Source organism: Coccinella septempunctata, chromosome X, assembly GCF_907165205.1.
Source record: "Coccinella septempunctata chromosome X, icCocSept1.1, whole genome shotgun sequence".
NCBI classification, from domain to species: domain Eukaryota; kingdom Metazoa; phylum Arthropoda; class Insecta; order Coleoptera; family Coccinellidae; genus Coccinella; species Coccinella septempunctata.
In genome coordinates this window covers 2,388,588-2,401,873 of record NC_058198.1, presented here as the reverse complement: position 1 = coordinate 2,401,873, position 13,286 = coordinate 2,388,588, and the positions used below count along the sequence as shown (strand labels likewise).

Below are 13,286 nucleotides of genomic sequence, written 5' to 3'. Positions count from 1 at the left end.
CCTTGTCCATTCAATCAATTCTTGATCCAACCAAGCACAAGATCTTGTTTTTGAGATAGTTCAGGAATTTATGTAATATCAAAGAGTAAGAGCGTCACTCTTCCTCTTTGGTAATACGAATGTTCATTCATTAACGTTATTGTATGAGGTGAACTCTCAACTCACCTAAACGAAACACAAATATATTTATGCTATATAATAATTATCGTAATAATAAACATTACACTATTCGAATGAATTTAACCAAGTCCTATTGGTTCTTGGTTCTACCCAATTCAACTTTGAAATTATTAATTTTTCTTTATAAAGAAGAAGGCCAAACTTACTTGGGGTGTATACCTAACGACATGTTAACTTTTATACATTAAATAGTAAAATCATTATTGGATAGTTCAGGCTTTGTACTTCGACGTTTTTAAAAAAGAAGATGATAAATATTTGAATAAATCCTTGCCAACACCGACTTAGGTATTCGTTTAAATTACCGAAAACAAGATGTAGAAATGAATTATGATGAATTTGTACTGCGTCCACGTGAAAACAACAATTCATTTTGTCTACCCAGAGAAGGAGACTATCGCATGAAAAATGTGTTTCGTTTCATTTGGTTCACAAGCTTTATAATCATTATCCCTCAAGATTCCCAGAAATCTACACGTGATGCCTGTTTCCCCAGGGAGAATCCAGCCTGAAACTATATTTCCGCATACAAAACTGATATCGTTTATTTCGAACTGATTTCCGGTAGATTCACATAGATATAAAATAAACGATATCGAAAATTTTATGTGGTAGCTAAGTTTCCATAGTCATTTTATCAAATCGAAATGAGGAAAATTCAATACAGTGGTTTCCTTCTTTTCCCTTGTTATATATTGAAGTAGCAAGTGGTAACATTAGCATTGTAGTTTTGGTGACCATCGGATAAGTTTGGATTTGTATTAGTGGCCGAAAATAATACGGTAAGCTGCATTTCAGTGATTTCTAGTTCTTACAATGTAAAGAGGAAACTCATTTTCAAATTTCCGAATTTAACCGAATTGTTTTTATAATTCTTCTGGTGAATTATGGAATACTCACAAAGAAAAACTAGAATAAGTAGGAAAAGTCAAGCTTTCTCGAGGTAGTAAAATAATTATAGTATCTCGAGCAAATGAGAAATAATAGATCTTAGTTTGTTCATATTGCATTTTTTCAAATAAAAAATGATTTCTTTGCTTTAACAGGAAACTTTCCAAGTGGTTCGCGTAGTGCGGGACATTCGAGTCAAATGGAATGCCATTAAGGGGTAACAAAACATTAATTATATTGTTTCGTACGCCTTAATGGCATTTCAAGTGATTGGACATACATCAAATATAATGGTGAAGTATTTTATATTATTGTTTTAAAATGCCAACTCCTTTGTTATTTTTCATAACTTTCGATCTCGAAAATGACAGGGCACGAGCATAATTTGTAGCCCTAATAGTACAACGATAGTGCCTTTGCTTTTTTCAACGATACATCAGGTATTTCAAACAATCTTCGAATTCCTCTCACGCCCCTAATTTAAATTTATAATTTCTTCCATTCGCCCAAAATGTTCCGGCTTAATATCAGTCGAGAAATGTGGTAATTGCAGTTTATTGAAAAAAAAAAAAACTACTAACTAGTGGTATCAAAAGATACACGTCGTTGGATTATGAGTATATGGGTGGATTATATATTGTCATTCCTAGTAGCACAGTATAGACACCATGTCTATACTGTGCTAGTAGGTTGCAGACGGAGATGCCACCATTCGCTAGCACAGCTCGGGAAATCGACATTATTTAATTTATTTTTTGATGATTTTTGAAAATTCCAGCCAATTTTAGAGTCAAGCAGGAAGAAGGATTATTTGATTTGTCTGGAGAGTGTACAGAACATAAAATTCAAATTATGTCTGGACATTCTCTGGATTACCTTAAATAATCGAATATATAGTCTAGAAGAGCTCCACAGTCTTTCTCTGAATAAAAAGTATATATGTATAACTACTCATTTTCTGACACCATATAAAATTTTGGAACGAAATATTGAATTTAACCGTATAAATTGACCTTTCAGATATCTGCCACAGAAGGAAGAAGCTCACACCAAGAAGTTTGATCATTATCAAAACAAGAGCAGAATATAATAAAAATTAGAACTGCAGTTAATGCAGTGTCTGAATTTGTGACTGTTGAAAGAGGGAAAATGACTTCAGCTAATTCCAAATACGAGACAGAGGACTTCCTGGTTTTTAAAAGTCGCCGTATAGATAACAATGTGATAACACAACCAGTACAAGGAGTTCACACATTGTAAAATGGTGAGTTTATGCAGAGTAACTGAGAATTAATTCCTAAGGAAGGGACCAATCTGATTAGCAGATGGCGCGCACGTGATCTCCGTCTGCCCAAGGTCCCTTCCTTAGGTATTAGTTCTTAGTTACTCTGCATAAACTCGCCATAAGCACTTACTAATAATTATTTGATTTCAATTCTATTATGGCAATAGATATGTCCAAAAGATAGTCCTCATCCGTTGTTCACTTTTCTAAATCAAGTTAATGAATTCAGCGAGTAGACCATTACACAGTGAAAAAAACTATTACAGAAAAAATCTGTGTTCTCCGGAATCCGTTTGATGACATATAAAAATATGTGTTGGATAAATGAATATGTACTTGATGAATTCGAGAATAATGAAATGTTACAGTCCAACTATTTGAAGAAGTATTACGGGCACATTCCATTAAGTTAAATGATGTTAAAAATAACAATTAACTTAACAGATGTTTTCGCGCACAGAAAAATGGTGAAAATCGATACATGCGATTCTGTGATAAAAATTTACGGGTTATCCAGGTTATCATAGAAAAAACTACACCCATGTTTCTGATTCTTCAAATGGCTAAATCAAGTCCTTCAAACATTTGTGGGCGAGTCGAGAGTGATTGGATGTAAAACAATTATTTTAACTCGAATCGCTTACGAAAATGCGGTACTCAAGAAATGAGGAAAAAATTAAGGAATACGATATCGGTTGTGATGTTTTAAATGAGATAGTTAGTGAAAAAATTCAGGCCCATATCATTCTATTGATTTTTCTCAAACATTGGTCGAACCAATCACAGAGTTAATACTATTTTTAAAGGGTGAGGTAGTTGGTTTTTATGAATTTTCGAAAACAGTTCGGTTTCCGTACACTATCTTTGAATTTTTCGAGCAATAGATTTTTTTCTGTGAATTTAGTGAAATAATTTTAACAAATGCAAGTGGCAACTTTATTTCGTGAATCGACCTCTCTCCTTGGGGCCAGTATGGAAGGCAATGGGGGCTCATCGGATACGGGGGCGTCAGGTTTGGGTCAAAATGTCCCTATGTCCTACGACTCTTACGCTCATCCTCTCAATTTTTCCAACAAATACAAAATGTAAGTTCTTATTCATTTCTAGAATTACCTATCGCTTTCCTTGAATGACATAATGCAATTTATATATCAACGTTCAATGCGAAAAACATACCGCCGAAAGCGAATTTCTATTATTAAAGGAACGAAACTGTTTTACATCCTCTGATTTTTCTCAATCGAAAGTAAGAACTTAATTCCCGTATGGTCAACAATTTATATCCGGTGGTAACAAGATACGTACGTAAAATGTCCAGTAGTATTAGTTGGATTTCTAGTTTCGACTGAATTGATATGATGAACGTCCACACAAATCTTATTGACAACAAAAATTTTAATCGATTATTCTTCAATTGAAAAATAAATCCACAAAGAACGGTGATGAATGGATGAAAACATCGAAGATAATATATTGAAAAAGGCTTAGATTCGACTAAGAAATATCTTTGTTAAACCATAAGGACCAAATGAGCATTTAAAATTATTATGACGTAAAACGAGTACAGGTGAAACATAAAAAAATTGTCCATTTATAGTGCTCCAATACCAGGAGAATCTACGCTCGATTATCAAATGCAGGCGAAGCTTAATCAATCATTCTAAAATTTCAATACATTCAAGTCCTCACAAAAACTATTCCTGTTATGTTGAAGGTATTGTATATTGGATAAATGCAAAAATTCACATTAAAAATAGGTGTGTACATGCATATAATATTTTTATCGAAAATAATAGATATTTGAATCAGGCATACCAGGAAATATTAACGTTAGAAATTCGAAATGCAAGAAAACAAAAAAGTTAATACTGTATTGATGCAACAGATATCATAAATGGAAAAAATGGAACTGTTAAGAATCGTTCTATTTTCCCGCCCTTGGAACTTTGATATATTGTCGCAAATAATGACATCCAAACGTATAAAAAGATGAAAATTCCTCAATTTTTTAGCAACATGAAACTAGAGCCACAAGACGATGGATATGAAACAGGGGCCGATATGTTGTTATCCAACGGTGTTGGGAATCTTGTGAAATGCGAAAAACTAGAAGATCCATACAGCTTCATAGATGATGATCCCATACCGATGCTTCCATCTGTCCAACATCACGGTCCGCCCCCTTCCAGCATGATGGGACCTATGCCTGTTTTAAACAACCAACTAATTGCACAACCAAAGAAACGCGGTAGAAAGAAAAAGGTCAAATTAGAAGAGTGAGTACTTTACTGTTTGTTTTGAACTTTAACATTATTTTATTTCTGCCAGTTGACGGAAAAAACCTGACTTTGACGTCGGGTTTTTCTCACTAAACTGGCACCTTTGTTTTTCGCTATGTTCTTATTATTTTTTACATTGATTTTTGCAGAAACTGATTTTTTCTTTAATAAAGAATTTTCGGTAGGCCCGATTTTGGTCAAGAATTAAATGGAGGTTTACCGCGGCCTATTAAGGAACGTAAAAAACACGACAGGTTTAATGGAATGCCAGAAGAAGAGGTATCGAAGAGAACACTTCCAGATCACATAACTGACAATCTAGACATCATTATTGTGAGTGTTCTGTACTTGAAATTTTGGGCAGAATTTTATTGAGTGAAATTTTTCAGATTGGAATCAATCCTGGACTGTTTGCTGCTTACAAAGGACATCATTATGCTGGTCCAGGCAATCATTTTTGGAAATGCCTATATCTAGCAGGGCTCACTAGTCAACAGATGTCTGCTGATGAAGATTATAAGCTACTTCAAGTTGGTATTGGTTTTACTAACATGGTTCAGAGGGCTACTAAAGGAAGCGCCGATTTAACAAGAAAAGAAATCAAAGAAGGCTGTCAGATACTTCTTGAAAAATTGAGGAAATTTCGTCCTAAGATCGCTGTTTTCAATGGCAAATTGATATATGAGGTGTTTTCTGGAAAGAAGGATTTCAAATTCGGTCGACAACCAGAGCTTGTTGATGGAACCAATACTGTGAGTAACTAAATAAATTTAACCTTTCAATGATCAAGAATAGTTTTCAAAGATGAGAAGAACAACTGACAGAGTATTATTTTTCAGCATGTATGGGTGATGCCTTCTTCAAGCGCCAGATGCGCGCAGTTGCCAAGAGCAGCAGATAAGGTACCGTTTTATGCAGCATTGAAAAAGTTTCGAGATTACTTGAACGGTGTCATTACGGAAATCGACGAATCTGAAATGGTATTTTCTGAGCCGAGAGTCAAGTCTTTCTATGAAGCAGAACCGAAATTAGATATTTTCTCCCCAGAACTGACAGATATCAGTAACGAAATGATGAAGAATGGTGACGGAATTATAATGCCCTGTAAAAAGAAGCGGGGACGGCCTAAAAAAATTAAAGTGGAAGGAGAAGCTCCTCCAGTTAAACCAGCACGAAAACCACCTGTTCATAACAATAACTGTGATTTTCCAAAGAAGAAACGAGGAAGGCCTAAAAAAGTAAAAGTTGAAAGTATGGAAATGACTTCAATAGAAAACGTATCAAACAATATGTCTCAGTGTTACCCCAACTCGTCACCACTACAGTCGCCAACGAATTTTTATCCAGTTGGTCCAGCACCAACTCCACCTAGTAATATGAACTCATTATACACGCCTCAGTCCCAGATGCCCTATTCACAAAGTCCTCGTCCTCACTTTAGTCAATCCCCGAGACCTCGATCACAACCCTTTACCCACTCAGATTTGAGCTCAGAGATAAGCGCTGCCATAAGTTCAGAACATTTAGGTTCGCCAGGATCGCCAAGTTTAGGACCGCCAGACTTCGAACCACCAACAAATATGACTCAGGAAGAAGTAGAAGGTCGCTTGAGCAGTCCTGCGCCATCGACAAATAGTGAACAACAACCTCATTGTTCCTATAACACATTCAACGTTGAGCAGCAGTCAGATAACCACTACATTGCACCTCGTCAACAAGACATTGCATCCAAAAGTCTGTCTGGTTTAGAATCTTTAGTAGATCAAATTCCTAGCATAACTGAAGGAGAATCTCAAATAGGCCAAGAAGCTTCAGATCAATACTCTAACCAGTTTGATAATTACAGTGTTGCTTCTCGAGGAAGTCCTGCACCTTACGAATATCCATCTAGCAGTGGTTACCCAATATATCCTACTCCCACTTGGGGAAGTCATTATGATCCTGTTCCTCTACCATATCCTCATGTACCATACCCTCAAACATACACCCCAAGTTTTCACATGGCAAGTCCAAATTATCCATATTATGGTTACCCTCAACCCACCCCTGCACATCCTCCAGGCTACCCTCCCTATCTGGGAGGCTTCTGATCGGTTTCCTTCAATGTATTTTCATGTTGTGTACCTGTACCATATGTTCAGCTAGTACCTAGCAAGTCTGTCAGCTTGCGTACAGTTGGTCATTTGCAATTTGACAACAACAGAGACTTGCACAGGGTAAATGGTGATATTTTTTTGTCATAAGTATTTTCTCTAAAACTTTTTAATGTTAGGTAGGCCAAGGGTTTTGTGCATTATTCTACATTGAGATCTCAAGTATGAATGTATTTTGAATGTGTGATTTTATTGTTATAGTTGTAGCTCATGTCATTCATTCAAGTAAAACATTTGTTATAACTTGCATTATATCTTACTACCTTTACAACTCAAGTCATAACTAATGCTAACAGCATATGCTATATCTCAAGCTTTCTTCTCGCTGAAGATATTCACAGTGAAACAAAATATGAAAAGAAATTCCCAACTACAAAATGAGTAGAACAGTCGGTAATAATTATGAGTTTTAGTGGAATGAATAATGTGGTATTGTCAGAAACGCAAAGAAACAATCTACCAACAGAATAAGATATTCACCAATTCCCCATTTTTATTGGTTCATTATTTCCATTAATGAAATATAAAATCTAGCAGGAAAAAACTATAATTATAATTTTTTCATTACTGGATTTCAAAATATTGTGAATAATGAACCGTACTGAATTACTTTTACCCCTTATTTTGGGAATTGAAATGTAGAGACGAAAATACTTCTCATACACGCGCGTTCCTCGTAAATATTGGCGCAGATCACTTTAATCAACATTTGGAGGATGGGAAAGGAAAACGCAACTTTAAAATTCACAATTTAATACATAATGGAATTTAAATATCTAAAATCTGCTGTTTGTGAAATGCTGAAATTGAATCAGGGGCTCTTCGTTGCCTTGGAATAATAATTGAGTCGTCTGTCTTTTGGTAGTCGCTGCCTTATTCGAAATATAAATAAGAGTATATAACAATGTATCAGAATACCACATCTGATTATCAATGGACATAACCCAAGCAACCAATAAATAATGTTATATATTGATTCCTTAAAATAGATATAAAAATCGCGTAAAAAAAGAAGCAGTTTGTAATAAAAATATAAACAAATTTTCATGGTACTACGTTATTTTTTTATCATAATATAAAGATGTTAGTACTGAAAGAAACGTACGTTAAATTCGATTCTTCATTGGGTTAGTAAATTCGAGATCTACTACATGATTTCAGTCATACAATAAACAGTAAAAATATAATGTCCCAGCACTATTTGATCAATGCTCAAAAACTATTTCACACAGAAAATTGTTTAATTTGAATGTTATGATTCATTCATCTAGCAAACAAAAGTGTAAGATGAAGAGAAATATCAACAATAATGAATATTGAAAGTTGCCCTTCATAATTATTTTGAATCTCCTTGAATTAATTCAATATTATCTTGAGTCATCAAGTCTTCAGGCAATGGTGATGAAATTTAACCCAGTTACTTGCATTTTGAAGCCATAATAGTTTTATGATAACTGATATAAATTTTCTTTGGCTTCTTAGGTGTGGATTAGGAAAAAGGCTAATACTGATAAAATATATTAGGGTGTATGATAACATATTGTGGCTTCAAATACTGAAAGAAAAAATCAAGGTGTTTGTTTATCAATCAAACATTCTGGAACCATATCAACGACGATGGAACTAAAAAAAATTTATAAGGTCACTTTTTCAGAATAACCCATTAGTCAAAAATCAGTTTGATTCAACTAGGATGATTCTGTTCTACTTAACAATTGTTCATTAAACATGATTTGTTTGTTGCTCCAGACTATTTATAGATCACAATACATGATTTGCAGCTATTGTAAGAGTGACGGACAACCCTGATTCTTTGATGAGATTGACAATATCTCCATGACTCATGTGCATGATATCAATATGGTTTACAGCAAGAATATAGTCACCGACACGGAGCTTACCGCATCTTTCTGCTGGACTATCATCAATCAAACGACCTAAACAATTGAAATCAGATTTAAATATACCCATTTCTCCATTATAATGAATGAACTTAATGTAAATCTTATACTCACCGATAGTTGAACCAATTTTGTTGACAGAAGAGATAATAACAAAGCCAAAACCTTCATTTTCGTTTCGTCTGACAGTGACATTGTAAGTTTCTGTTAGCAGTGGAGCAACTGGAGGAAGCTGTGATATGGAAGGCATGGGTTGTTCATTAAGCCAAGGCATACCACCATAAGGTGTCATTAAAGGTGGACCCACATACATTCTTCTTCGTAATATGAGGGATACTTGACCTCTGGTTGCTGCTGCATTCACTAGCTGCACCACCTGACGGTGAGATGCTTTGAGAACAGAATAACCATCTACACGCACTATTTCATCTCCTGTTTGTATCCTTCCATCTAAATCTGCAGCACCACCAGGTACAATGTGACCTACAGCTACCTGAGAAATTCATGGTCAATTAGTAGACAGAAAAAAATATTATAGATATATGTCCAATAATTTCTTCAAGCCTAAGGTAATACAATATGATGTGAACATTCACCTGTGATTTGTCCTCAATACCTCCAACAATTCGGAACCCAAAACCAGTTTCTTGCCGATTCAAAGTGACAGCCATTGTATTATATTCCATGCTTGGGCTTCTAGGCATTGATTGCCACATATCAAAGTTTGAAGGTTTCTTCATTCCATTACCATCATACAGATCACATGTTTCTAAACTATTTTTTTGGCTATTACAACTATAACAACTGCAATCATATCGATGAGGAGTAGGCATATATAAACCAAATTTTGGATCAACTAATGTTGATGGATATTCCAAAGATTGTTTGCTCTGGGAACTATTTTCAGGAATATCTATATCTATATCCTCATCTGGATTATCTATAAGGGACAACCTCAGTTGTGATTGGTCTTGATTGAACCCGTCATTACCAAAGTTTTGTTTCAAGAAGTCTTGATTATTGTAGTTTAGATCCTTGACAGGAGTCTTAGAAAGACCCCTCGTATCTATCAATGGAGTTTTCGGCCTACTTGGAAGAACTTCTCGAGGTTGAGTATTGTATATATCAGCTGTCGGAGTTTTACTTCTGTACGTACTTACAATATCTTTGTTTCCAAAGCGATTTTCCAATTTTCTTGGCTTATTTCTCGAACCTAAGGGTTTATTCAAACAGTCTCTTTGCACAACAATTTGAGCTTCATTATTAAATGGACAATTTTTGAGTACTTGCACAACCTCATCATGAGACATATTCACCAAAGAAGTATTATTGATTTCAACAAGAATATCTCCTTCCAGTAAATTTTTACATCTTTGCCGATCTAAAATTTTTTTAACGCGTTGTCCGCAGGCACTATCTGCTATTGTGAATCCAAAACCCAAATTTCCCTTCACTATACCTACACGCACTTCAGTTTTGCCAATGCCACGATTATTTATACCCTTGAGCAAATTATCAATTTCATCAGTAGTACCCAAAGTACTCTCATCTTCTCTAGATAAATCATCATTCTCTAAGAAGTTAAAGTTTGTATCCAACATTCTCTTATCATTTTGTATTTGCTGCAGATGAGAATCAACAGCAATTGTTGTTACAACTTCTGTATTAGGATCATTTGGATCAAACGGAAGTGGATATCCCCTACAAACCTCAAGCTGTACGGTGGAGCCTACATTTATCGACTGAAAAAGCCTAACAATTTGATTATGGGTATAGCCAAGGACACAAGTGTCATTGACATATACAATGACATCCCCTGTCTGCAACTGCCCATCTAACCATGCTGGCCCATTGGGAACAACAGATTTTATCTGAAGAAATTCCTCAACTGTATCATCACCTCCTACAATAGTGAATCCTAAACCTCTTGAGGATTTTACTAATGACGTTTGAAATCTACAAGAAATCATAATTAAAGATAATATTTTTACTGAGATAACTTGAATACCTTTGACCACACAACTCAGCAGGGTCCTTGGTGAAAGAAGTCTGAGTAACAACAGCCGATGCCTGCGAAGCTGCACGTTTTGCCTGGATCACAGGATTTTCATACTGGGTACGCCTATTTACATGATCAATAAAATAAGTTCCATAATGTGGATCACTTATTTTTTCCCATCCATAAGGAAGTTCATCGTCAAGACAATCTTCAAGAGATTTCTTTTGAAATTTCGATAAACGAGGGTCGAGCCAATGTGAAGTACCAGTTGAATGACTGCAATTATAAATCAGACTAAAAAAACCATAAGACACTTAAGTCTCATCATGAAACTTAATGGAATTGTTGTGAATATAAAAGGATAACTCAATTTTCACTCACTCGATGAAATATACTTCACCACTTTCTGTATAAGCCTTTTCCCATTTAGGGGGGAGAGGACCTAAGGAATCAGCATCCTCATTCGTTTGACTAAAACTTCCCTTCTCTTCGAAATAGCTCGAATTATCACCATTTACATTATTATCAGTTTCAACTCTCAAAGGTTCTGAAAGAGGATTAATTGTGTCACTACTGTGACTCATTTTCTTTCCAAAATATCAGTCACTCAATCTCGATCTCGTCCATCATAGAACCCACGTTCACTAAATCACAGTAAGTTTTTCCACAAAAAGTGATCATACGTAAGTATCTTCACAACACAACAAACAAATCACAACGAAAGTAGTAAACAAAAATACAACAAACAAAACCTCAATTGCATATTCCACAATATTCGTTAATTGTTCTCATAAAGACCTGTTTAAGTTATGAGTTCACGATGACTAATCATTTGTCCAAAGATCTTGGTTACCAAGATCTTTAATTTATCTCTGAAATATTAATTTTCAATTGAAGAGATGCTGCTTATGTGTGTAACAATTTTTAGTTTTTTTTTCACCATTCTGAACACAGATTTCGAATATAGATCATGTGCATAATCTATGATCAGACATTGTGCACTGAGACCACAGACCATCGTACTTTTATCTCAACAATGTCCTTTACAATGCTCTGTTATTATTTTACTTTTTGCTGGACAGTCTTAAAAAGCGTCAGAACTGTGCTTGAATATAGAGACTAGAGCCAGAGCTGTGCTTGAATGTAGATGCAAGAGCCAGAACTGTTCTTGAACGTAAAGACTAGAGCCAGAAATCTGTGCTTGAATATGAAGACTAGAGCAAGAAATTCTTGCTTGAATATAGAGAATAGAGTGCTTGAATCTAGAGAGTGGAGCCTGAACTGCGATAGAATATAGAGAATAGAGTCAGAGCTGTGCTTGAATATAGAGAGTGGAGCCTGAACTGCGATAGAATATAGAGAATAGAGTCAGAGCTGTGCTTGAATTTAGAGACTAGAGCAAGAGCTGTGTTTGAACCTACACACTAGAGCCAGGAAGCTGTTCTTGAACGTAGAGACTTGAGTCTGAACTGTGCTTGAATATAGAGAATATAGTCAGAACTGTGCTTGAATGTAGACTAGAGCAAGAGCTGTGCTTGAACCTACATACTAGAGCCAGAAAGCTGTTTTTGAACGTAGAGACTAGAGCTTGAACTGTGCTTGAATATAGAGAATAGAGTCAGAGCTGTGCTTGAATGTAGAATGAAGCGAGAGCTCTGCTTGAACCTACATACTAGAGCCAGAAAGCTGTTCTTGAACGTAGAGACTGGAGCCTGAAATGTGCTTGAATATAGAGAAAAGCGTCAGAACTGTGCTTGAATGTAGAGACTAGAGCTTGAGATGTGCTTGAATATAGAGAATAGAGTCACAGCTGTGCTTGAATGTAGAGACTATAACAAGAGCTATGCTTGAATCTACAGACTAGAGCCAGAAAGCTGTTCTTGAACGAAGAGAGTGGAGTCAGCCGTAGATACAGAGTAAGAAATATGTAGAACGTAGTAAGAAAGCTTTGCTTGAACGTAGAGACTACAGCCAAGGCTATGATTGAACGTAGAGACTACAGCCAAGGCTATTCTTAAACGTAGAGACTACAGCCAAGGCTGTATATTCACATATGATAGTACAAGTTAAGCAGTATGTTTGCACATAATATAAACCTCAAAATTCCATAGCTACTTGACAAAGTTTTTCGGACGCTCGATATTATTTTCAATCTACCGGATGGGAAGGGGATTTGGGAAAACAAACTATCGAATAACAAATAATCAAAGATAAGAATTGATGAATTAAATAAACGAAAGTTTACAAGTTTCATATAAAATAGAGCAGCACCGAAGAGAATCAACAGTAGTAATAGCTGTTTGTGGCAGGGGCGTAGCTACCGCGGTATCAGCGGTATCAGTGATACGGGGCCCCCTGGCTTTAAGGGCCCCTGAATGTCTGTAAGCAAAAAATTCCTAAAAATGTTATCCAAAACCTCTTACAGGTTTTACAATAGCATTTTCGAGAATAACACCGAAGTGATCATTTAGATAGATACCAATACTTAAAATCTGATATTCAGAAAATTCTTGCCATCAAAGATCTTTGAGAATTACATAGTCCTGATGAAATTCAATATCCTTGCATCCAGTTTTCCGGACGTTATTACTGCATGCC

General features: G+C 35.5%; 2 protein-coding genes across 3 annotated transcripts; one reads left to right on the top strand and one right to left on the bottom strand.

Moving 5' to 3' along the window:
• Nucleotides 1-2,869: 2,869 nt before the first annotated feature.
• LOC123322189 lies at nucleotides 2,870-7,031 on the top strand. Of its 2 annotated transcripts, none has more exons than XM_044910058.1 (5): nucleotides 2,870-3,441; nucleotides 4,369-4,632; nucleotides 4,809-4,968; nucleotides 5,025-5,387; nucleotides 5,475-7,031. In XM_044910058.1, exons 1-5 carry the CDS (start codon nucleotides 3,278-3,280, stop codon nucleotides 6,723-6,725), a joined length of 2,202 nt encoding a protein of 733 aa, XP_044765993.1. In that variant the 5' UTR covers nucleotides 2,870-3,277; the 3' UTR covers nucleotides 6,726-7,031. The 2 variants fall into 2 exon arrangements, with proteins under 2 accessions (XP_044765993.1, XP_044765994.1); XM_044910059.1 differs by having other exon boundaries at nucleotides 2,872-3,441; nucleotides 4,821-4,968.
• A 493-nt stretch (nucleotides 7,032-7,524) lies between these two features.
• Nucleotides 7,525-11,650, bottom strand: LOC123322188 (membrane-associated guanylate kinase, WW and PDZ domain-containing protein 1). The gene is made up of 5 exons (XM_044910057.1): nucleotides 11,070-11,650; nucleotides 10,698-10,964; nucleotides 9,286-10,645; nucleotides 8,804-9,182; nucleotides 7,525-8,725 (listed from the first exon to the last, which is right to left on the bottom strand). The coding sequence occupies exons 1-5, from the start codon at nucleotides 11,270-11,272 to the stop codon at nucleotides 8,550-8,552; spliced, it is 2,385 nt and encodes a 794-aa protein (XP_044765992.1). The 5' UTR covers nucleotides 11,273-11,650; the 3' UTR covers nucleotides 7,525-8,549.
• Nucleotides 11,651-13,286: the final 1,636 nt, after the last annotated feature.